Source organism: Heloderma suspectum, chromosome 1, assembly GCF_057233095.1.
Source record: "Heloderma suspectum isolate Gila_16-S chromosome 1, 16-S_ref, whole genome shotgun sequence".
Lineage (NCBI taxonomy): Eukaryota > Metazoa > Chordata > Lepidosauria > Squamata > Helodermatidae > Heloderma > Heloderma suspectum.
Genome location: NC_139458.1, coordinates 57,291,762 through 57,317,013, shown reverse-complemented (window position 1 = coordinate 57,317,013; position 25,252 = coordinate 57,291,762). Strand labels below are relative to the sequence as shown.

At 42.9% G+C, this 25,252-nt stretch overlaps 1 protein-coding gene across 10 annotated transcripts in view; it reads right to left on the bottom strand.

Annotated features, from left to right (window-relative positions):
- HECTD1 (HECT domain E3 ubiquitin protein ligase 1) overlaps positions 1 to 25,252 on the bottom strand; it is an 83,269-nt gene that overhangs the window by 41,381 nt on the left and 16,636 nt on the right. For 7 of the 10 annotated variants that reach the window (XM_084844018.1, XM_084844009.1, XM_084844027.1 and 4 more), the window contains exons 6-16: positions 24,451 to 24,739; positions 23,958 to 24,034; positions 23,772 to 23,870; positions 22,839 to 22,953; positions 20,485 to 20,659; positions 19,621 to 19,759; positions 18,868 to 19,038; positions 17,656 to 17,878; positions 3,836 to 4,099; positions 3,419 to 3,495; positions 10 to 144 (exon numbers count right to left, since the gene is read on the bottom strand). In XM_084844018.1, coding sequence (XP_084700144.1) covers positions 10 to 144; positions 3,419 to 3,495; positions 3,836 to 4,099; positions 17,656 to 17,878; positions 18,868 to 19,038; positions 19,621 to 19,759; positions 20,485 to 20,659; positions 22,839 to 22,953; positions 23,772 to 23,870; positions 23,958 to 24,034; positions 24,451 to 24,739 — 1,764 coding nt within the window. The remainder of the gene's footprint in view (positions 1 to 9; positions 145 to 3,418; positions 3,496 to 3,835; positions 4,100 to 17,655; positions 17,879 to 18,867; positions 19,039 to 19,620; positions 19,760 to 20,484; positions 20,660 to 22,838; positions 22,954 to 23,771; positions 23,871 to 23,957; positions 24,035 to 24,450; positions 24,740 to 25,252) is intronic. The other 3 variants (XM_084844041.1, XM_084844033.1, XM_084844068.1) reach the window with 1 other exon arrangement.

Genomic DNA, 25,252 nt, shown 5'->3' with positions numbered 1-25,252 from the left:
TATACTTGCCTGTCTGTTAGTATGGAGCTCCCATGCAGACTCTAATTGAGTTGCTATGTTTCTCAGAGTTACAACTACACCTCTAGGCATACTTTCGACAGCTTTAAAATGGTCATCGTACAAGTCTCTTGCCATAGTTCGTACCTGATCACCATTTGAGAAATCAAAATTAAGTTATACTAACTCATTTAAAACAAAATTAAATATTTTCCTGATCTTAATATGGAATTAGCTTCACTCAGAGTACATGAGAACATAATGGCCGCATTCACATGTAATTCCAGAGAATCCAGGCTTATTATTCATGAGCAGCATGATACTGCATGGTGCATGATCACTCTTGCTTGGCTCCACCTGCCAGCGGGAGTGGCTAAAGTAACTAGAAACTAACCAGGAAGCAAAAACGTAACATCATGTTTCATGTCTGAACCAGGACTCCTTGGTTTGTCACTCCCCTAACAAAACTAGAATCTAAACTCAGAGTTTACAACTGGCTTCTGATTCCTAGCCTGTTTGAGAGCAGCAAGCAAGGTGTCCTGGTTCAGAATCATCTTAATGTCAGCTTCTGAAAGTCCTGATCCATGTGGTTTTCATAGATTTCTACCAGCAACAGGGCTTTTTCTGTTGTTCCCCTCGCCCCACCATCTGTAGAACACTTTTCCCAGGGATCTGCCAGATACCTTCACTGAAAATCTTTTAGGCAACAGGAAAAAAACCTAAGCCCTTTGAGGGACTACAATTATTGGCTATATCATCTGTAAACTGCTGCTTTGTGAGATTTATTTACTGATGCTTTTATGGATTTTTTGTATGGACTTCAGTTTTTACATAAGCCACCTTGAATTATTATGCAAGAAGATGGGGTATTTAAAAGAAATCAAAGCCAAGCAAAGGAACTATAAAGAACCAGAAGATAGCTGGCTCCCCACAACCCCCACCTTCATCTTTCAGGCCACCAGCATCCCACAAATAACTATCACAAGAATGCATAGGAAATAGGATTACTAAAGTTGTATATGGGCTTACAGTCTCTGTAGATGTAAAGAAATCTCTGTAGATCTTTGGGAAAGAGATGCAGGGGCTAGCATCACATTTAGACCTTATCCTTTTACAGATGCCACCTTCCTCTTTTTTTCCTTTTGCAGGTTCTCTGCTGTGGAGGATTTTCCTGCCACTGGAACCATAAGGACTAAGCCAGGTAGGAGAGGGAGAGAAGAGGCTTGAATATGAGAGATGGAGGGAGCCTTGGGGAAGAGAAGAATTCTGATAGGAGAATTTGGAATTAAGTTAGGATAGAGGGAGAGCTCCAGCATGACTGTCCTGGGTGAAGGCAAGGAAGGGAACTAAGGCAGAACCTCCTAACAAGGGGCACAAATCATGTGATCTCTGCCTTACCTGGGTGGCATGAGGGCGTAAACTACATCTTGGATGCCTCCCTTACACCACCCAGAAAAGTAAAGTATTTCACCCTAGCCCTTAGAATCCCTCCCAGAGCCCTCTATCATAACGGAACAAACCCTTGGATCTCTAGCCATATTCAGGCATTCTCAAAAGTGAATAAAAACATAAGAAGAGCCATGCCGGATCGGACAAGGGTCCATCTAGTCCAGCATTCTGTTCACAACATGGCTGACCAGCTGTCGACCAGGAACCCACAAACAGGGCATGAGCACAACAGCACCCTCCTGCTCATGTTTCCCAGCAACTGGTGTACATAGGCTCATTGCCTCTGGTCCTGGAGGTAGCACATAGCCATCAAGCCTAGTAGCCATTTATAGCCTTTTCATCCAGGAATTTGTCTAACCCCCTTTTAAAGCCATCCAAATTGGTGGTCATCGCTACAGTCTGTGGTAGTGAATTTCATAGTTTAACTACAGTATGTGCTGTGTGAAGTACTTCCTTTTATATGTCCTGAATCTCCCACTAATAAGCTTCATGGGATGACTCTGGGTTCTAGTATTTTAAGAGAGGGAGAAAGATGTCTCCCTATCCACATTCTCCACACCATGCATAATTTTGTACACCTCTATCATGTCTCCCCTTACCCTCCTTTTTTCTAAGCTAAACAATCCCAGCTGTTGTAACCCCTCATAGGGGAGATACTTCAGCCCCTTGATCATTTTAGTTGCCCTTTTCTCACTTTTTCCGGCTCTGCAATCTTTTTTTAGGTGTGGTGACCCGAACTGTACACAGTATTCCAAGTGCGGTCATGCCATAGATTTGTAAAGGGGCAGTATGATATTGGCAGTTTTCTCCTCAATCCCCTTTCTAATTATGCCTAACATAGAGTTTGCCTTTTTTACAGCAGCCGCACACTGGGTTGACATCTTCATTGAGCTGTCCACGACAACCCCAAGATCTCTTTCCTGATCAGTCACCATGAGCTCCCACCGGGCTATAGTTGAAGTTGGGATTTTTTGCTCCAACGTGCATCACTTTACACTTGCTTACACTGAACTGCATTTGCCATTTAGATGCCCGTTCTCCCTGTTTGGAGATATACTTTTGGCGCTCCTCACAATCTGTTTTTGTTTTTTCCCTAAATAATTTGGTGTCATCTGAAAACCTGGCCACTTCACTACTCACTCCTAATTCCAGATCATTTGTGAACAGGTTGAAAAGCACTGGTCCTAATACAAATTCCTGTGGGACCCCACTATTTACTTCCCCTCATTGGGAGAATTTACCATTTATTCCTGCTCTCTGCTTTCTGTTCTTTAACCAGTTACTGATCCATAAGAGGACTTGACTTCTTATTCCATGACTGCTAAGTTTGCTCAGGAGTCTTTGGTGAGGGACTGGGCAACCTGTGGCCCTCCAGAAGTTTTGGCCTACAGCTCCTATCAGCCCTAGCCAGCATAGCTAATGGTGAGGGATGATGGGAATTATAGTCACCTTACCCTGGGTTACAGCAACATGTGAGTGGTGCTACACCACACAGCTCTGTCTCTGAGTTGCCCCTGCCCCCCCAGCATCCACACATACATCTACACAGAGGGAGCTTTGTGTGTGCAACTGTACACATGGGGGCTTCCGTGAGACTGAAAATCCTGATAGAGCATGGTTCTGGGTCACACAAAAGCCTCCATGTGTATAGCTGTATGCCCAAAGGCCCTCTCCTTGCAGACATCTGTGCTGTACATGCAGACGTCAGGGGAAGTGCTACTCAGCACGTGTGGTGTCACTGCAGAGCTACGAGAGCTCGTTGTGGCCCTGCTCTCGTGCTGCAGTAACCACTTTCTACAGTGAGTGAATTTGGCTCATGTCTCTTTCACAGCTAGAATTAGAATTCATTCATCCTTTTTTTAAATGCAGGCAGGCTTAGTATCTGAACCACTTCAAACCAGTAGAGAGCATATATAAGATGCAGCATAGAAGTTAGGAAATTAAAACCTCCATTAAACAAAAAAGTACTAACCTTTTGCTTTGTTTTTTCCAACTTCGATTTTAGCTTTCTGCCTCTTTTGCCAGTCCAACCAGTCACAAATTCTGATCCTACAGAACAGTTAGAAGTCAGGATATTACGTTACCCCAATACTGGTACAGTTTAGATTTCACATTCCTGGTCTAATAAATCATGGTTTGCTGGATCAGAAAAGCACTGTGTGCCTACACATCTCTCTTCCCCTCTGCCCTTGTGTGCCCAAAACTTCCTGGTTTGTTAAGCCACAGTTTGCTGTGACATCTGAACTGGAAATTATGGTTTGAGTGCTCCCTACAAGCCAGGATCATTCCTGATTCAACAAATCATGGTTTATTGTAACAAGAATGTGATATCTGAACCAGGCCATTATACCTGCCTTTATCTAGTGATTATACATAATTATAAACTTACCCAAAGAGGTTTCAGCAGTAAATGAATGCTTGGTTCCTCTATTAGATTCAAAAACAAAACCTGGAAGATCTTCTTTTAATATTGTAGCTTGCTGACCATCTGAATTGTGAATAGCAATTTCTCCTTCCTTTAGACAGGTGAGAGACCAATTTCCCACTGTAAGTTTAGCAGGTCCTGGAACTGATAAAATTGGTTGGCTTGTTGTAGATGGTTTTACCTGGCTTCGAGCTCTCTGTAACTTCTCTAAAAATTCACTTCTACTTTCTGTTTAAAAACAAAAAAGAAAAAGGTAACTAGCATTTGACTTAACATGTAATAATTTAGTTTCCAAGAAGCAGGATGTTTGTACGTTCAATGCAAATTTAAGTTGTAGATTCAAGTTCTCAGGATAGATCAAGTGCTGGCCATTACATCATAATATAGGACAATGAAAAATGACTACTTGGCAATAGTAAACATTACATGTTTCAGAAAAATATATTATATAAAGACTACAATTTAAACAACCTGCATAAACTGCATACATTATATTGTTAGAATTCTACTAAAAGGAATTCAACTACAGAAAAACTCTCAGGTTTTGATGAAGAAAGGATGCATCCAAATTTTGGAAATGAAGGGACAAGAAAGGACTATACAGAAAAAGGAAAAGGGAGACCCAGAGATATTACAGAGCTGTCAGCCAACACAAGAAACACTTGTAAGTTACCTGCTCTAACAGCAAAAAATGTCAACACAGTATGTTGCACATCATTGTATAATACATAAATACAATGATTTACATTTATGTATTTACTATACTGTTTAAAAATGGTAATTTTCTTTGAATAGAAACGAAGTTGTTTAAAACATATAAATGGTAAAATACACACTACCCAGATCACCACACTATAATTGGGCAGATACAGTGACAGTTAATCCAGCTGAGTTCTTCTCTGTGGACTCTGTGCATGACACATATGGGTTTCTGTACCTGTGAAGAGCTTCCTTCAGAACATTCTAGAGCCGAACTTTTTACCATCCCCACCCTTACCACACATGCTCCAAAAGCATGGTTCCTAACTTTCCAGTCAGTTCTTCATTGACTGTCACAGCAGCAGCATTCAGAATGTTCCGCTCCTTCACCTGAGTGAAATCCTCTGAGCTTTGTCTTCTGTTTGTTTAATTTTCTCCTTCCTTCCTTTTTCTTTAAAGTAGATCTCCTCTGACCTTTTTTTTTGCATTCTGTGCCCTGAGAGGCACACTGGGATAGCCTCAAGACCTATGGCTTTACGGGTGCCATAACACAAGTATACTAACTATGGGAGTAAGCTTCCCCTCACCAACTTGTGACTCCTTGTGTCTCCTGTCTTGGTGAGGGACATCTAGTACACACTTAATCTGTCAGAGCTTTATATGTCAAACTTACAGAAATTGTTCTTCAAACCTTTAAGCTCTCCTTTCGGAAAAAGCTTTGCAGGTGGCATATTCCGCAGCACATAAATGACCTGTAGAACAAAGTACTTCAAAACTTTGTTCCAGACCAATACCTGCGATGTTGCTCCAAGCCCTTTAGGCTTTGGGGTGGTCTATGTCGTTGCACCCTTCCTTTCTGGGCCAAGCCAAGTGCCCTCTGTTTTCAGAATCTTTCACTAGTTCAATCCCTACCACGCTGGTAATGTCTGTTCTATACAGACAGCTACCATACCAACATTGATGCTGTCCCCAGTGGAATCAACACTGGTGCCCAGGACAGTCCCCAGTGGGGAAAAGTGACAAGGGCTGTCAGATCTTCAACCTGTACCTCAACCTCTACCCATTCTTGGACTTTGACTCACAGTAGAGGACTAAGAAGCCGAAAACGGAATGTTCTTTATTTTTTATTTACAGAAGAACTGAAGAAGCAGCGAAAGAAAAAGGCTAGGGGTCTGCAACATTCTGAGGCATAACGTGGTCCAGTACACGCACAGCTTATATTGCTACCGATGCCTCTGGCACCAGTGATGACACTGGCTCCCACCCTGAGAGAACTCCCCTCATCACCACTTATGCTGTCCCCTCCTATACCAGTCATTGATAAGATACAATGCATTCTGTATCTTCTGTCATCGGATGCAGTGCAGTTTATTGGTTCCTCTTCTGAAGGAGACATCAGGAAGGCCACAGGAACCTCCCTTGCCTTGGGACCAAAAACCTCCTTGGCCCTGTGCAACCAATTGTCTTGGGATGAATTACCCTGGCATCAATGCCTAGATTAAAGAAGAGCCTCCTGAGTCCTGTTACTCCAGTACCTCTGTGTATCCTTACTCTGAACAACATAAAGTATAGATCAAAGGGTTGGACTCGATGGCCTAGGGTTGGACTCGATGGCCTTGTAGGCCCCTTCCAACCCTACTATTCTATGATCATCCCACAGGAGGCCATTTAGCATTTTGCACCCTTGTAACAGAGACTACAATAGGGGAGCTCACTACTTACACCATCCTATTAAAAGCACCATCCATGTCGGCATCAGGTCACATCCACAGTGCCGAGGTTACCAGAGACCAACCAAGTGGCCACTACTGCATCAGCCCCAGATGCCGCGACCCTTACTTCACCCTTTTCTTCTGCAGCCAAACCAGCCATCAAGGTTCAGACAACAATACCACTGCAGCAACTGTTACCAAATACACCAGCACCAGGGGGTGGGCACTCTATTTTACATCTCTCTCTTCCCCCAACCCCCTTTCTCCTCCTTAACATGCATCTAAAGCTGGCCTATGAGCTTGCATAGCTGCTGCCTTCTTCTTCCATCCCTGGGATCCTACCAGGGCCATTGGAATCTCAGCAGTGTCTCTGAGTAATCTCTCTTCTGGACCTACGTAGAGCAGCAATGTGGTCCCAGCCATCAATATTTGTGCAACGTTACAAATTGGAATTTAGAACCAAGTCCAACACTGCATTTGGCACAGCTATACTGTCTTCACTCTTCTCCTGAAGCACTTTGTCCTACCACCGGCTACCCAAATTTGCTAGTTATCCAAATGTGATGCTCAGAGACCACAAAGAAGAGTGACAGGTTGCTTACCTGTAATTATAGTTCTTCGAATAGTTATCTATGTATTCATACAACCCACTCTCCTTCGCCACTGCAGATGCTCTTATATAAGTACCTACCTCAGTACCTAAATACTGCAACAGTTGTGGGAACTGACCAGAAAGACGGGAACCACAACCTCTGAACATGCACAGTGAGAGTGGAAACAGATATCCCACCTAAAACACTCAGCTCTAGAATGTTCCAAAGAAAGCTCCACACAACCCCTATATATGAAAATGCGCAGATAACCACTTGAACTACAGTTACAAGTAAGCAGCCTGCCCTTCTGCTATGCCAGTGTTCTTCACTGCAAGGCCAACGGGCCACTGATGGCTCCGAAACACATTGTCACCCCTCTCCCCACCCCCCTCTCTCTGACACAATTCTCCACAGGATCAAAGGCATCAGCAGCAGGGCCACTCCAACATGCAATCTTTGAATCAGGAGGGGCCATCTCCAACAGGGCTTTCAAATGCTAGTTACCAGGAGCACCCAGGACATGGTCACTAGATCCCTCATGACCAAACTCACCAATGAGCTTCAAAGAAAGGCAAGAGGAAGGAAGTTAAAAAAAAAACATGGAAGCCTCATCTGGCGCAGATCGTAGAACCACATAGCGATTTGCCTTGGAGGAGGAGGAGGAGGAGGAGCTAGTCAGCGACCGTGTCAGACTGAGAGTCACCTTGCTTGAAGCTGAGCAGCTGATTTTATTTTTGAAGAGAAAGGGGGGAGCTCAATGGAGAGAGAGAGCACGAAAGAGAGCAAGCTTTCAGTTTTTTGTGAAAATCAAACCAAGGACTCAGGAGGCAGCAAGACAAACAATCAGTATGTGTATTTTTTTAAATTGACGCGAAAAGGGTGGGTGGGTGGGGAGGCTTCGTTTTTTTAAAAAAGAAGTGTGTGTGCATGTGTGTGTGTATGTGCGCGGGTGCGCACCCCTCCTGTACCTAGATCATGCCTGGCTGGGGTAGATGAAAATTCCTGGCTGAATTTTTTTTTAAAAAAATGATGTGATGGTGGGACAGGAAAAATGAATTGTATGGAGAAGGGGCATTGGGAGGATTGCTTTGCATGCAATGTGCTGTGCTACGATGTGTTTTCTTTAAAAAAAATCAGTTGCTGGCTGTGTATGTGGCAGGGGGGCCTGTACTGATCTAGTGGCTGTAAATTGAGGTTAAATCCCCTTGATGAAAATGCCTGGCTGATTAAATTCCCCTGGTGGTTGCAGTAGAGAAAAATTAATTACATTGCATCTCTGCCTTCCAGGATAAATACCTGAGATAGACAGAAATTAATTTATTCCTGGCTTATCTTTCTTCATCATGAATGTAAAAATAAAGGCTTTTGTGATCCCCTTGTATATATTTTTAACAGTGCAATCCTATATGACTACTCAAAAGTAAACCCCACTGAATTCAATGGCACTCAGCTCTAGATAAGTGGGTATAGGATTGCCACGTAAGAAGCAGCCCTTTTGGCCTGACTGCTTCTCTAATAATTCCCTGAGGTGGTTAAATAAAGGATTTCTGGCTTCCTGTGTTCAGTGTGCATGTGGTTCGTGGGTTGTAAATTTAGCCTGTCCAAAGTGACAATCCTATTTATGTTTATTCAGAAGTAAGTCCTACTGCATTCAATGGGGTTTACTCCCAGGAAAATGTACATAGGATTTGCAGCCAAACTCATTCTTGCCCAACCTAATGCCCTCAAGATGTTCTGGACTACAAATGCAGGTTGATTACCTGTAACTGTAGTTCTTCGAGTGATCATTTGTACATTCACACATATGGGGCTCTGCGCCTGTGCCAAGTCTCATTCGGGAAGCTTCTATAGCTGAGGAATGTTTTTGGCAGGAACCCTCCCCCACCATCCACTTTGCATATCCTAGGGGGCTCCCGCCCATTCCCTCAGTTCCTTGAGACCACCTAATGTGGCCTCGGACCCAAGGGAAACCAATTACACCCCAGTATGAGCATCGAATCTGACATTGACACCGAAGCACGGACGGTGGGAGGGTTGTGTGAATGCACAGACCACCACTCAAAGAACTACAGTTACAGGTAAGCAACCTTCATTTTTTCCTCATAGTTTCTGTGCATCTCACATGCGGGTGATTAACAAGCTCACTTACCGGCGGTGGGTAGGTGCCTTACACCAAGACGACTGGCGGCTTGCCCAAATGCACAGTCGGAACACACCCTGACATCAAGTTTGTAATGCTTCACAAACGTCGATGATTTCGACCAAGTTGCTGCCCTGCATAAGTCCGACAGTGGTATGCCTTTTGTGAAAGCTGTAGACGTGGCTACTCCTCGAGTAGAATGCACTCCAATGTGAGACAGGCCCTCCAACCCAGACAACTCATAAACCAGACCAATGGTTTGCAAGATCCATGAAGCTAGTCTTTGGGAGGAGACAGGAGAACCCTTCTTGGATCCCCCTAACAAATGAAAAGGTGCTGCATGGTACGGAACAGTGCTGTCCTGGATTTGTAAAAAGTCAATGCCCTCTTGACGTCAAGAGCATGCAACTTTCTCCCCAGGTCAGAAGAGGGGTCTGGGAAGAAAGCTGGTAATGATATGGTTTGGTTGACGTGGAAATCAGAGACCACTTTCGGCAATAAGCCAATGTCCAGTCTCAGGTCAACCTTGTCCTTGTGGAAGATCATGTAGGGATGATTCACTTGTAAGGCACAGATTTCACTTACACGTCGAGAGGAGGTGATAGCGACCAAGAAGGCAACTTTCCACGATAGCAGGTGAAGGTCCGTCGTGCCCAGAGGTTCGAAGGGCTTCGAGAGAAAGGCATGGAAGACAACAGAAAGACTCCATTGAGGAACCAGAGCTTGAACCGGAGGAATCAAGTTGTTTAGACCTCACAGGAACTGACAAGTAATAGGGTGAGTAAAAAGGGAAAAACCTTGGACTGGTGCTCTGTAACAAGAAAGAGCTGCCAAATAAAGTCTTATGGATAAAAGTTTTAAACCTTTTTGAAACAAACTATGCAGAAAGAAAAGAACATTCTCAACTGATGACTGAAGAGGATCAAACGCCTGCAGATTAGCAAAAGTTAGAAAAGACGACCACTTTGCACCACAGGACTGACGAGTAGCTGGTTTCTTAGCCGCATCCACGATTGCCTGAACTCTGAGTTGAACTCGAGGGAAAACATTCACTGTTGAATCCTCCAAGCTGTTAGCTTCAGAGTGTCAAGATCGGGGTGACGAATCCTGCCCTGGTCCCGAGAGATCAGGTCTGGAACTTGCGGAAGGTGCAAGAACTGTCTTCTTGACAGACACAGTAGGGTTGGAAACCATGGCTGCTTTGGCCACCAAGGAGCAATGAGAATGCAGTCCGTCTTGTTGTGTGCTGTCTTCAGGAACACCTTGGAGAGAAGGGGAAACGGCAGGTACAGAGAAAAAAGTTCCCCTTGCCACTGTATCTGGAATGCATCGCCCAAAGATGATCGACCAATTCCTGCTCTTGTACAGAAATGGGGGCACAGGGAATTCGCTGGGGTTGTGAACAAATCTGTTGAGGGATGGCCCCAATGAAGAAAGAGATGATCCAAAATGGAAGCTGACTTCTGCCACTTGGGAGGCGACTGGTACTCCCGACTTAGGGCATCTGCCAAAACACTGTCTTGTCCAGCAATGTGAAGAGCACTCAAAAAAGTGCCCCATTGAATTGCCCATTGGAAGATGTCCAGGGTAAACGTCATGAGTCTGGAAGAGTGCGTCTCACCTGGCTTCCGGATGTGCCACAAGACTGTTGTATTGTCGGTCAGGAGTTGTACATGTTGACCTTGAAGGTAAGGTTCGAAAGCCCACATTGCTTTCCAAGCCACAAGAAACTTTCAGAATTTTATGTGGCACTTCCTTCCTTTTGCTGACCAGAGGCCCTGAGTCAACAACGGACCACAGTGGGCTCGGCAGAGAGACTCATCTGTCGTCAGGATTCATGTAGGCGAAGATTGGATGAAAGGTATGCCTCGGTCCAAGTTGACGGTTTGTAAGTCAACTATGCTGAGCATCCGAGATGGAATCGAACTTTCGGAGCAACCAGTTCTGCAGTGGTTGCATCCGAAGTCTCACCCACTGAATAACTGCAACTGTAGCCACCATGCGACCAAGCAAAACTGGTGTGGGCGGTCACTCATTGATGAAGAAAGACAGTTTCCACGAGAGTAACCAGCTGATCCTGCCAGTTTCAAGGAAGGTAAGTGTGCGCAACTGTTGAATCTAGCAGCGCTCCTTTAAACTCGAGATGGCAAGTAGGTTCCAAAGTTGATTTTTCTCTGTTGATATAAAAGCCCAGCACACCCAGAAGGTTCAGAACAATCCTGATGGCATGATAAATGGGAAAAATGACGGGATATAAATGTAATAAATAAAATAAAGATCCCTTTTGGAGTCTGACACAAGGAGCCGGTCATCCAGGTAAGGATAAAGCTCCATTCCCTGTAGTCTCAGATATATGCACATGACCGCCATACACTTCGTAGAAGGTCTCAGGGTGGTCACTGGACTGAAGGGCAGGACCTCAAAGTGGAACCCGCTGGTGCCGATGATGAAATGCAGGTACTGGCAGTGAGCGTCCGCAATCGCCATATGAAAATACGTGTCCTTTAGGTCTATGGCGGCAAACCAATCATTCTTTCGAAGAAGAGGGAGAATCGTAGCCAACATGATCATTCTGAACCTTTTGGGGGTGATGAACTTGTTCAAGTCCCTTAAGTACATAATACTTCAGTATGGTGAAATACTGAGAAAAGAAGCCGTCTTCCGGCTGGAATGGAAGGACTCTCTGGATAGCAACTTTTTGAAGCAGGGTGGACGTCTCCAGAAGGAGAGCTTGTGACGATGGAGTAACGCGAACAGTCCCTCGGGGGGAACGGTACGAAATTCTATCATGTAACCCCAAGCAATTATATCTAACACTCAGGTGTCTGATGTTATTGCCTTCCAGGTTGGCAGAAAACGTGCCAGAACAGATTCAAACACAGGCCGACTGGCGAGGCTGGGGGCGACGCTTCTAAGATGACTCAGGCCTGTCATGCCCCTGATGAAACTTTGAAGATGGAGCAGTCTGCTTTTTCTGCTGTTGGGTGGGGTGGCAGCGTTGGTAACGGTCAAACTGCTGTTTGGTCACATACAGTTGAGGCCGAAATCACTTGCAGCTTCTGTATTGCTGCGCAGGTTGAGGGCCCAAGCCCATCTTATGGGGAGTTGTCTTTGCTTTCTGGACAGAGCCCATCTGCTTGTCTGTTTTTGTGTTAAAGAGCCTTTCACCGTCAAAGGGCAAATCCTCTATTTGGGACCTGGCTTCGGAAGTCAAGCCCACAGACCTTAGCCAAGCATGCCTCCTGAGGGCGATGGCACCAACCATCAACTTGGTGCTACAGTCCACCTCATACTGAGAGCTATTAATATGCTGTCTTGACAGCCTCGGTATGGAAGACCCTGGCGAGGTCCTTTTGGTCCTCTGGAAGGTAGGCACAGCGGGAGTCCATTTTTCCCCACAGGAATAGTTGGTATCTAGCCATCTTGGCCTGATAATTGGCCACATGGAGCCCCAAGGCAGCAGAGGAATACATTCTCCTACCCAAAAGATCCAGCCTTCTCCCTTCCTTGTCAATAGGCAACACATGAGGTTTCTGCGACCATCCTTGCATCGATTCCACAACGATGGAGTTGGGGTGCAGGTGTAAATACAAGAATAGCGCGTCCTTTTCCTGCACCCTATACAGGGATTCAAGGCACTTAGACATCAGAGCCATGGAAGATGGAGCCTTCCAAGACTGATGAAAGGTTTGAAGAAGGGTTGGGAGGAAAGGTATGGCAACCAGTTTCGATGACTCAGCATGGACTGCGTCGAAGACAGGATCCTGAATATGCTCCTCCGGCTGCTGTACTTCAATGCCCAAAGAATGGGCCATCTGGCTGATTTGCTCAGTGAAGTTGAACACGTCCTCCAAGGGAAAGGCTCCCTCTTGGGATCCCACCACGTCATCCAGAGATGGGATGGAAGGTGGGACAGAGAAGTATGAAGATGAATCTGACTGGTAATCCTCAGCTGATTCATGATGCGAGGCTGCTCATGGCAAGGGGTCTGCAGGCGGGATCGGCTGTGGTTCTGACGCCGGAATCGATTGAGTCGTTTTAGGTGGCTCCAACTGACTCTGCAGCAATGAAGAAGAACAAGGTGGCACGGGTGGAGGCATGAGGAACTCATCTCTCATGGGGGGATGAGAAACAGTTTCCAATGCCTGCAGTAGATACTGAGGTGAAGCCGCTCCCGTATATCTGGAGCGGTCAAAGAAATACTCTCAGTCCCGGAGAGTACACCAGTCCTCGAATGGCAGAGGTGCTGTGCAGGGCAAGACCACTCTGAACCCCTCTCCCAGTCACCATGTGGAGATCTTGATGTCTCCCTATAATGGTAGTCAAAGCGGCAATCCCCACAGGGGGAACGACACAGCTCAGGATGAAATTGATGCTCTCGGTCCTGAGGACGAGATGGAATGCGGCGATGAGAGGCTTCATGCCTCACTGATGACTGACAATCTCCAGATGGAGAAGTCTTTCAATCCCGAGAGACTGGTAGTATTGGGGGGAAATCCAAGATTGGAGGACAATGACGATGAGGGAGACGATGAAGAAAAACAAGGACAAACAATAAGAAACAGAATACAGAAAGAAGAACCTCAGCAATTCTCTTTCTAACAGAGGGGAAGCTCCGAAAGGACTATCCACTGTGGCGGTTGAAAGAGAATTGAGGGAACGGGCAGGAACCTGCTGAGGCATGCACAGTGGACAGTGGGGGAAGGGTTCCCGCCAAAATGTTCCTCAGCTATGGAAGCTTCCTGAATGGGACTCAGCACAGGCACAGAGCCCATGTGTATGACGCACGGAGACCATGAAGAAGAAGAACCAAGATCTCACCCTCAGACACCGTAGACACTGGCTCGATGACTGGAGCGATCAGTACTGGTGACAATACATGAATTGGTGAATCCAGCAAAGGAGGAGGTGCCGGAATCTTCAGTTTGGAGGATTTTTTGGCAGCCTGCTTTTTCTTCTGTTTTTCCAAGGCCATTCGACCCTGACTTTGGAATCTTTGCCTTTTTAGTGATCTTTCTCGTGACAAAGAGTGCTAAGAAGAGCCCCGAGTCAGAGGATCAGCCCGTTCAATGGAAGTTGTTGGGTGAGGGACATCAACTTAGATGAAGACATAGTTGCCCCATTTTGCCTTTTGCAGAATGTTGCCCTGCTGCATTCTTTGGATCCATAGCCAGTAACGCTCTTATCCACAGCTCTGCCTTATCCCTGTCTGTTCTTTCATGCCTGTTTAGTAAACGACTAGCACAGGAAGCAAGAATCGGGTAAATGGCCTTCACCCAAACAAAAAAGGCAGAGGGAGTGAGGGTCAGTGGGTGGCACTTACTCCCACACTTGACCCACTTATGAAAAGGTGCCTTTGTGGCTATAAGCGACATCACAGCCGCAGACTGACAATGAAGGGATTTTTTTTGGATGGAACGATGATGAAAACAGGGGAGAACACATAAATAACAAGAAAAAACAATGACCTCAGCAGCAGCAGAAGAAAAAACACTGCATTTCTCTTTCCCACAGAGAAGAAGTTCCAAACAGACTATCCACTATGGTGGTCGAAAGAGAACTGAGGGAATGAGCAGGAACCCCCTAGGTTTGCGCAGTAGACATGCGCAGTAGACGGTGGGGGAGGGCTCCCACCAAAACCGTTCCTCAGCTATAGAAGCTTCCCGATGAGACTCAGCGCAGGTGCAGAGCCCCATACATGTGATGCACAGAGAACTACCAGTTTTCTTGACCATTGACCATACTGGCTGGGGCTGATGGGGGCTGAAGTCCAAACCATTAAAGTGAGTTTTGCATGTGATTATTCTGTGTTAATTTTAGTACTAAGTTAATGTGGCTCTCACATTGGCCTAAAAAACAAAACAAAACCAAAGTGGCTCACACTTGAAAAATAGATCACTGTCCTATGGTCGTATATGAAGTACCAAATAGACATTAAGAGTTGGTTCATCCATGATGTTGGCCCCATACCATCACCTCAGGAACCAGCTGGACTTACATGGAAGTCCTGTTTGTTTGAAATAGTGCTTCTATATGGGTGACACATGTACACAGCTACACTATGCAGAAATGTGAAGCCATGTACTTCCATCACAAATTTTCACCAACAGCACCCCCATGCAAGACCTATATGGCTTATTATTTTATTTATTTATTACATTTATACCCCACCTTTTTCCCCTTGCAAGGAACCCAAGGCGGCTTACATTATCCTCCTCCTCCTCTCCATTTTATCCTCACAACAACAACCCTGTGAGGTGGGTTGGGCTGAGAGTGTGTGACTGGCCCAAAGTCACCCAGTGAGCTTCCATGGCCGAGTGGGGACTAGAACCCGGCTTGAGACTAGGCGAAAGACCACTTTCTACCATATGAACCTGCCTAAGTTTTAAGATGTTTGGGAGAGGCCCTTCTTTCAGTAGCACCACCTTCAAAGGCATGCTGGGTAGTGATGCGAGAGGGCAGCTTCTTGGTGGTTGCTCCCAGGTTGTGGAACTTCCTGCTGAGGGAGGTTGGCACCCTGTCAGCTCTCCTTTCATCAACAGGTAAAGTAATTTTTATTCAAGCAGGCCTTTGGCATGTAAGCTGGTCTGTTGAGTTGGCTGCTGTTTTTATTGCTGCTGTTATCATTGTGTTTAATGTGTTTGTTCTATTATTATTTTAACAAATTTGTTTTTAAAATGTTTTTAGTTCTTATGATTGTAAGCTGCCTTGAGTGTCATTTTCTTGGTAAAAAGGTGGGGCACAAATCAATAAATAAAGCAGACCAGTTGAAAGCCTGACAGCAGCCTCACATGCTCTAGAGATGATCACATGGAGGCTGCCATCATGTATGAATCAGCACATATTGGTAGGCCAATCCAATTCCCCAATATATATCTTCCCTCCTGCTCCTGTGTAGCCTATAGAGCAACTTAAGTCCCTGCTCACTCTAGTCAAAGACGACTGACTGGATCAATTTCATATAACTGGTTAATTAGCAAATTTAATATAATGGGATTATACAAGGAATCACCTGAAAATGTTTATCTCACTCTGAAATATTAAAAACTGAACATACTGTTATTCAACTAATCATTTATTTATTTATTTTTATTTAAAATATTTATATATCACTCCACATCAAAAGATTCTGGAGCAGTGAACAGCAAGAAAAAAAGAATAAAACAAGTTAAAACAGTTAAAGTATTAAAAAAGACAAATTTCAATAAGGCCAAATTTAATAACCCTGTCCAAAATCTGAGTTAATTGAAAAGAGGTGACAGTTCTAAAGGGGGGAAAGGGTTTCCTTTCTCTTTTCCTTCCTCCTGAAATGTCCCCATATAGCACAAGGCGAGGGGTGTTGCCATTTTTTTAACCCATGGTATTGGGTTAAAAAAAACCCATCCCTCCAGGATATTTGCTATGATCTGTTAAGGGTTTCAGTAGGCCGCTTCCCTCTATGTGCTCTTAATTTTCTCCCTTCCACTACCACATAGAGGAAGACTGATACAGTCTGCCAATCTTCTATTCCCTTTAGATACTTCCCTGCTCCTTCACAGGAGCTTCCCACAGAAAAAAAAAGGAAAAACCAATTATTATAGTACAGTTGTGATTAATCATCAGTGTGTGTGTCCCCGCCCCCGCCCCAAAGGTAACAGCAAAGACAAGAATTCCTGGCTTTGGCATTTAATGTGAACCTAGAAGTGCCCTCTCAGACAATGAAATGAAACTATGGGTTGTAAACCATGAACAACCCAGAGTTCACTACCCAACAACTAACCATAGGTTTTCTTCCTATGAAAACTGAAGGATTTGAACATAACAACCCACGATTCAACAACAACCCATATTAACCAGTTGTCATTATGTGCAAATCAGGTCATAGCCTGTAAATAAACTGATAATTATCATTAGAAATCAAAATAATTTCTAAAAATGAATAACAATTTAAGAAATGTTAATAGAAAAACTTTCAGAATTAAGCCTTATAATCGGCCGATAGCCTCACACCATTGGAAACAGTAATTTCCTGAGAATTTGAATCATAAAATCAGTTGTAGTCACTGTTCAACAGGATACAGCAATTCTACAGTTCATTACACACTTGCTCTATTTACTATTATTTAAGTATTAGTTGTTGCATCGATGAAAAGATAAAAATACTGAAAAAGAGGCAGCAAGCAATATACACTATGTTTAAGGACTACAGATAGCTTAGTAAAGTACAGTGTGAAACTTTTCTAGTTCAAGTATCTGCCAGTGTTTCTCAGTTCTGATGAGAAACTCTGCACCATTTTTCACACACATGCAACTTCATTCTGCTAGCTAGATGCAAACCACAACATCATTCCAACTTGCTTTACCTGGAATGCAGTTTATTATCACTACACATTGCCTTTAAGGACTGTTTGACTAAAATTAGTATGCATAGAAAGAATGAAGACAACATGAAGCTCAGATGTTCACTGAACACAGTTACTAAGAAGTTACTGTCACATGCTAATTGACAAAAGCATCACAATTAACTGACCACCTTCCACCTGTTTACATCCTTTACTATTTAGTGGGGCAATTCCTGTAAAATAGAACATCTCAATATCAAATATATAAAATGTAATATTATGATCTCTTTAAAATTATTAATCAAGAACAAGACTGTACCTGAACTGTCAGATCCTCCTTCAGGACTGCCACTGGAATACATTGTAGCTAGCTTTCCATCCAAGATAAATCTGAACCATCCATTGCTACCATTAGAAAGTTCCAAAGCTGCAGCATCACTCCAAATATACAAGCAGTCTCTCCCTCTAATGATTGACCAGTCTCTCCAGTGATATGGTTTACTCTGCTGCAATTCTTTGGCATCCTCTTGAGGCTCATCTTCCTGTTAACCAAGATCATTTAAACTACTTGTATATGGAATTCCTTATTTGATTGATCATGGAAAGTAAAACACAGTGAGAATATCCATAGGCTGCATTCTTGCATTTGCTCTCAGAATTTCAGCAGGGAGTATACCAAATTTTAAAACAGGAATTAAGGGACATTTAAAATGACTACATTCAACATATCGAAGCGCTGGCATCTTAAATGCTACAGACATACATAACCCAGCTCCTTCTTTCATCTGCTTTCATCCAAGCAGATGGACAAAAGCAAGCAATATTGATCATGTCAACAACAGCTTTACAACCCACACATAACTGAATGTGTAAGGGATTGCTCAGGATTTCAATAAGCCCAAACACACACAAGCTTGGGAAGAAAGCACACCAGTAGCATGATCACACAATTTTGAATATGGCATATGGCAGTAAAATGTGGCTTAAAATGGCAGATTCACTGAACTGGTTCACAGTGTACACTAAATCTAGAGAAGTATTGATTTCCTTTAATAAATGAACTCAGAAACCAGAAAATCTCAGAAACAGGACTTGCTGGTCATGTTATTTGCCTCTTGACTTGTAAGCCTAGAACGTAATCTACACGAAAATAAATAGCTTCCCTGACAAACTGTAGAACTGACTCAAGGAATTAGCTTCAACCTTTCAAGTCAGTAGTAGACTGCATTACTAAGACAAGAAAGTGGTTCAGTGGTTTAGCATACTGAGTGGTATCCAATTAAGCCATCCTGCCAGCAAAATGGGGAGGGTTGGGGGACCCTCTGAAGCAGATTTGGGGGGATGCATGAGGCTGCAGGGGTGGATAAGAGGTGAAACTCCTACTGCATGAGCAGATAGCTACTCATATAATGTTGGATTTCATACACTGGGACCAGTACTAGAACCTACTGTACTTTTCATGAATATTCATTAACTCAAGACTTCACATACAGCAGATGGGTTCATAAACACTGAAATAATGTGTCCTTACTTTCTCTGGTTTAGATTCCTCTTCGTTCTCATCATCAGAAGATGGTCCTGCCAAAGTCGACACTTTACTTATGACGCCAAGCCTAGCAAGCTGATCTAAGAAGAGGTCACCCCCTTTATCAACCAAATCTCTGATGATCTGTAAGGCTAATAAGTGGCCATCATCATCATCCTGAAAAAGTAACACAAAAATAAAAATAAAGGAGATTCACAGCAATTCACTGTATATTTAATTTACTATTAGATTTATCACAAGAATTGATGCCTACCACCTACAACTGAGAGTCAAAAACTCCCTGCCATATTATAAGAAAGCATTAGTCTAGTTTTTGAAAAGTTGCCTACTACGCAGGTGACATTGGTTGTCCTGCCACCTTGAGAGCCAGAAAAGTCTTGGCACACAGGACTCATCCTGAACCAAGAAACTTAGGGCTGTTTCATATATTATACAGCAACAAACTTGGTTTTTCCAACTACTGTACGAACAGGGAGCCACAGTCAATCCCAGCTACAATGAGTATACCTGAATGACGTATGTTCAGCATGACCCTCAATTAAACTTCTTGCATCAGGGATGAAATCCACAATTACTTTATTCAGAGGCATGTCTCGTTTTTCTTAAGACTTCCAGTGACTGAAATTCTATTGTGCTCCCAGACAACCAGTTTCAATTCTCCATCACTTTTATATAATATACTAAACTGATGCAAAATTAGGGGGGGGGAAATGAAAAATACAAAGAGCAAACAATTACCTCTTGATCTAGAACAGTAGCAGTGATCTCTACCAGTACTGTAGGCAAATTATGCCCAGCATCAGAATCACAAACTTCTTTTAGAAGAGCTTCAGAACAAAAATGAATCATTTTTCTGATGAGAGCAAGGCTCGCTTTCCTTTTAAAGAGAGAAAAATTGTATTTTTAAAAAATTAAAACAAAAAAATACACTTTGAACATTACACATTGGCTAATGCTTTGAATTTCAACCTCGTTTTCTCCTTTTCTATTACTACCATCTGGAATCAGGTTTTGGCTATGGCCAAATGAAAAGCCACTCAGAGCTAGATCACTGCAGCATTCCATTCTTCCACTGCCACCTCTGCACCACCAGCAGTGTGTGTCAGCCATGCATGTATGTTGGAAGAATGTAATGCAGCAATGCCAGGGCAAGAGGAGCCATACTTGCTGCAGGGTAAGAAAGAGTTCCATTCCTGTTTCCTGCCCCACCTTTGCATGTTTAACATCTCTAGGGAGTGACTCCGTAATTGGGAATGAGGTATCTCAGTCGGTAATGTTATACTCTCAAATAGAGTTAAAAGTTTATTTTGAGGAAAGGAGTACTGCAAATATAAATACTCCTTAAGAATCCAATGCATACCTGGTAAGTCATCAGGCATGCTTAACAGTGCTATTTTTCCATGTTATTGCTTAGAAAAACCATTCAGCTTGGGCTTTGTTTTGTATTTGGCTTCTCCTCCCCAGTACCAGTTCTTCTCTCATCCCTCATATACTTTATTCTGATACTTTTAGGAGTAACAATCAGTGGTGGCAATCCAGAATACTCCCCTTAGAAGCTATAGCAAACACAGCTCCATACACAGACTTACTTCCCCTTTTTACCTTATTGAAGGCAGCATAGTTTGTTGAAACGTTTGCGCAAACACAGGCAACAGTCTTTTCAAGTATATCGGTGCCATTTCTGGATCACCTTTGGGCTCATTTGATTCTTCTTCATCTTTGTTTGCGTCTTTCTTTTTCTTTTCATCTCCTTTGTTAACTGGACACATCCAGTCTCCTACAGTTGGTTTCAAGAAATTTCTATTAAAGTTTTTCTTTTAAAACTCCTGAGATTATCTTTCAGACAAAATACAAAATATTTGCATTTACCTCAAAAATGAGGATTCTTTATCAGTTTCAGATATCCAAGGCCTCTGTCTATCCTATGGCCTGCCAGCAAGGAACAGGCAGGGCAAGAGGAGGATGGAGGCAATTTCACCTCCCGTTTCTCTTTAAAAATAAACATTTTAGCTAGATGGGCCTCTGAGCCCATCTAGCTGACCTACCTTGTTGTGGATGGGGACGGAGAGGCTTGTAGGAGCCTGGCCTCTCCTCTCTTCTCCCTGCCCACTGGACAACGCCCCCGCTTTTTTTAAACCTCTGAGGTGATCTGAGATCACTTTTCTGAACTCATAAGTGCAACCACAGTGCTTTCCACAGCAGCTACAAGGGGGAGGGGGGAACAGCCCGACTTCGACAGCCTCAGGAGGGGGAATCTGACAAATAGTATGGTCCCTGGGATGAATCTATGTATTGGTATTTTTCAGAAAATTTCTCACAACCATAAATAGTAGTATGATGAGTACTTTTAGTACTTTTCTTCTTGTTGAAATACTACTGCCACTGAACTCAACTGCAGAGTTCACATACAGGCAAGGTACTTGACAATTCAAAGTGTTGGTCCCTGCCTTTAAAGATTACACAGTTTGGGACCTGGATAATTGAGGGAACATCTTTTACCACATCAACCTATGTATGCCACTAAGATCTACCTCAGAGACACTCCTCCACGTGCCCCTGACATCTGAAGTGAGTTGAGTGGCTAGGGGGAAGAAGGGACCACATGGTTGCGGTGCCTCATGAATGGAACTTTGTCTCTGGGAAGGATCACCTGCTAAAGACTTTTAGACACCAGGCAAATCCCTTTTTAATTTCCCCAGGCTTTTAACCTCCGATTAAAAAAACCTCTACTGTGATTGTTCTGAATACTGCCTTTTTCACTACTTTAGGGCGCAATCCAATGGCCACTAGTCAGTGGCTAGCTGGCCATAGGATAGGTCAGTTCCCAGAGAACTGACCCCCACACCCTCCCACACCACCTCATAGGCAGCGCATATTGGCCCTGCGCTCCACGCTCGTAAGAGCAGTGTGGAGCGGCAAAAACAGGGCATTCCCGGGGGCGGGGCAGTTGGAAATCCAGTACGAGACATCCTATGTGTCATCTGGCTTCCGCTTCCCACATGCCGAGGTCCCACGGCTGGACAGCCAAAATTGGCTGCCTAGCTGCGAAAGCAGGGCTGGGGACGCAAGGAGGAGATTCACTCCTCACCACTCCTTCCGCCCTGCACTGGATAGGTGGTCGCCCATGGGGTTGGAGGTGACCGTCAATCTTGATAGGATTGCTCCCTTATAGTATTTTATTGGTTATTGTAAACCACCACTGAAGCTTTGAACAGAAGGACAATATAGAAATGTTTTAAATAAATAAAATAAGCCCCGTGGTTTTCCTTGAACAAGAATTTAAAATTTCTTAATTTTGTATATCTCTTATTTTTTAACCAACATTTGTTCTCTACATATTAAATTTACAGGCACATACAGCTACCACTTTATTGGGCCACTTCATGCACTCAATGAAACAGGTAACATGACAGAAAAATTATCTTTAAAAGGTAGCCATCACATTTTTTTTAATCTTCTTGCTTCAGAAAAAGATTTCAGTTTGCCAGTTGCCTGCTTACATCACTTTAGATATCTGCATTTGCAACTTCCGAAAGAGGTGGGAGTGGGCATTATCAAGTCTAGCTGCAAACAAACTAAATCTGGCTATTCGGGCGCTCCATAGCTACTACGGATGCTATTTTCCCTGCAAGTTTTTTTTTTTTAATTGGGGAGGGGGACAACAGGGGGAGGTAAGGGCTGCAAAGGGGATTGGTGAAGGCTGTATATTGCCCATCCCTGCCTTACACTATTTCAGTTTGTTTTGAAATAGCCAAGGCAACAGCAGGGAACCTGTGGAAGAAATTCTATTTCAAGAAGAAAAAATGACCACACTGCAAAACAAACTATTAAACATTTTAGTAATGATTTTTAAAAATTTGCTATCCTAACACAGAGATCCAATTCTACATTCTTATATTTAACTTCAATCATTGCTTTATTCTTAAGGAAACAGACTGGCAACTTCTTACACTAACCTGGAGATTGAAGAATAGCTACTACTTCACTGTGCCCTCTTTCACGAGCCTTATCTAAAGGAGTCTTTCCATCTTCATCTCTCAAATCTGGATTGGCACCATGTCGCAGGAGAGTCTAAAAAAATGTTTTTATTACCAATAGTACTTTAATCAAAAAGCTATTCACTACAACAATGGTATAGTTCAGGTTTCTTTGACCTCGCATGCTAAAACACGCTAATACATCTACTATGCACCTTAATATATGGATGTTTGAGAAGTGGGTGGACAAACGTCTATGCGTTTCCTGTGCATTTCTGGACTACAAACACCAGCAGCATTCAGACAATCCCCTAAACCATGATTTGGAATATGAGTGAACTCTGCTCATACATATTCCTCTCTTCTTCTCTGACAAGGCATAATTCCTTACTTCTTGTTTGAATAAAATCATTGTTTGCTGTGATGTCCAAAACAACTGTGGTTTGAGTGATTGCTCCAAACCAGGATCAATCCTGCTTTAAAGGGAATTGCACAAACCACAATTTGCTGGTTCACATTTCACAGGAAACTGGCTTTGTGAGATGCATATATAAATGTTACAAAACTGTTTACACATGGTAACATACTGCCTTTGCCCACATAATTTAGCATTACAACTACCTTCTATGAACTGAATACAAGTTATAGATTTTATTATCTTATTATTTGTACATTGCAGAACATTTGGTACCACTCTTGCCAAATTCAAATCTATCTCTTCATTAATAGTATTAAGAAGTCACCTTCAAGCTCCTTCTTTCTCACTAAACCTTGTTCGTTAGAGTGGGGCAGGGCATTTATAAAAAAGACTACTTACTTTGGCTGACCAAGATGACAGCAGCTAGGGCAATTTGTAGGTATTTTTGTATTATAGAAAAACAAAATATAGAACTATTAATATAAAAAAATCACCTTTGCTACTTGAGGTCTTCCAAAACACGCTGCATAATGTAAGGACGATGATCTTTGACCTCTATTAACATCTGCGCCTCGTTCACAGAGGAATTCAACCTGTTTATAGAAGAGGAACAGGTTACTGTTATTTGTATATTTTCCTTTATGCAGAAAAATTAATCTATTATTCTTTCCCTTGCTTACCATTTCCTGAGTTCCAAAAGCTGAGGCCCAATTTAAGAGAGTTTGTCCTACATCATCCATAAAGTTTACTTCAAAAGCTGGAAAGAAAAAAAATGCTATTTTGAATTTGCAATGCAATTACTACAACTGATATAATAAAAACAAAAATTAAGTCTCAGCATTCCACCATGTAGATCAAATAAGCCTCTAAATGTCCTTTTCAACCAAGACATAAGGCTATTCTATACCGAGCCTTGACTGTCAAATGGTTTAGGGACAATACAGAGAAACAAATGTTAAAGGTCGAAACCAATGTTGTCATTCCTCTGATGGAACTGCCTCCTTCAGCAGAAACAGGAACCCTCTGCAGCAGATTTTTGGGTGGCAAGGAGTGCGGGCAGGGGGGGGGGGGAGACAAATAAGTCCCACTGCTCTAGTGGATATCCACTAGTGTGACATTGGAGTGACAAAGACACCAACTAAAAATTACTATATCAAATGATCTTCTGCCTACCTCCTGTGTCAATAGCGTCTATTAGGGCATCAGTATCTTTGCTGCGGATGCAATCTATCAGCTGTCGATGGGAACGCTCCCCAGTACTATCCAGTCTACGAAGTCCTGGGATTCTGCCTGTTGATCCAGCACTAGACTTTGGTAAGGCTTTCCGTCCTTCAAACAGTAGCACCAAAAGAAGATCTACCAAACGCATGGTATCAAGTACACATCTTTCATCACCCTGCAATGCACTTTCTATAGAATCTGGAAGCTCAGATCTTAGGAGATCCTGGAAATAATTAAAAGTCTGAACAATAAAAATATACAGGACTTTAGAAAATCCAATGAGAAAGGGATTACATCTCCATATGAAAAAGCTGAATTTGAACAAATATAAGTACATGGCAAATGTAATTGTAATACCTAATATACTAAGGATTTTAAAATGTGAAATTACAGGTTGGGTTATAAGCACCAAAGACATTCTTTTTAAATTCTATTATTATTTAGAAGATAGAATATGGAAATGTAAAATGTGCCACAAAATACAAGTTAATGTTAAAGATTAGGATTTAACAATATTCAAGGAAATTCTTACATGTCCAATGGAAAATGGATTATATTTCCATATGAAAAAACTGAATTTTAACAAATAGTTAATATTTTAAGGATTTAAAAAATGAAATTATAGGACAGTTTATAGCACCTTACAGGAAGGTTATAGCACCAATTAAAAATATTATTACTATTACTTAGAAGACAGAAAAATAAGAGAAGGTAGCCATACAATACATGCCAAAAAGTACAGGTTAATGTTAAA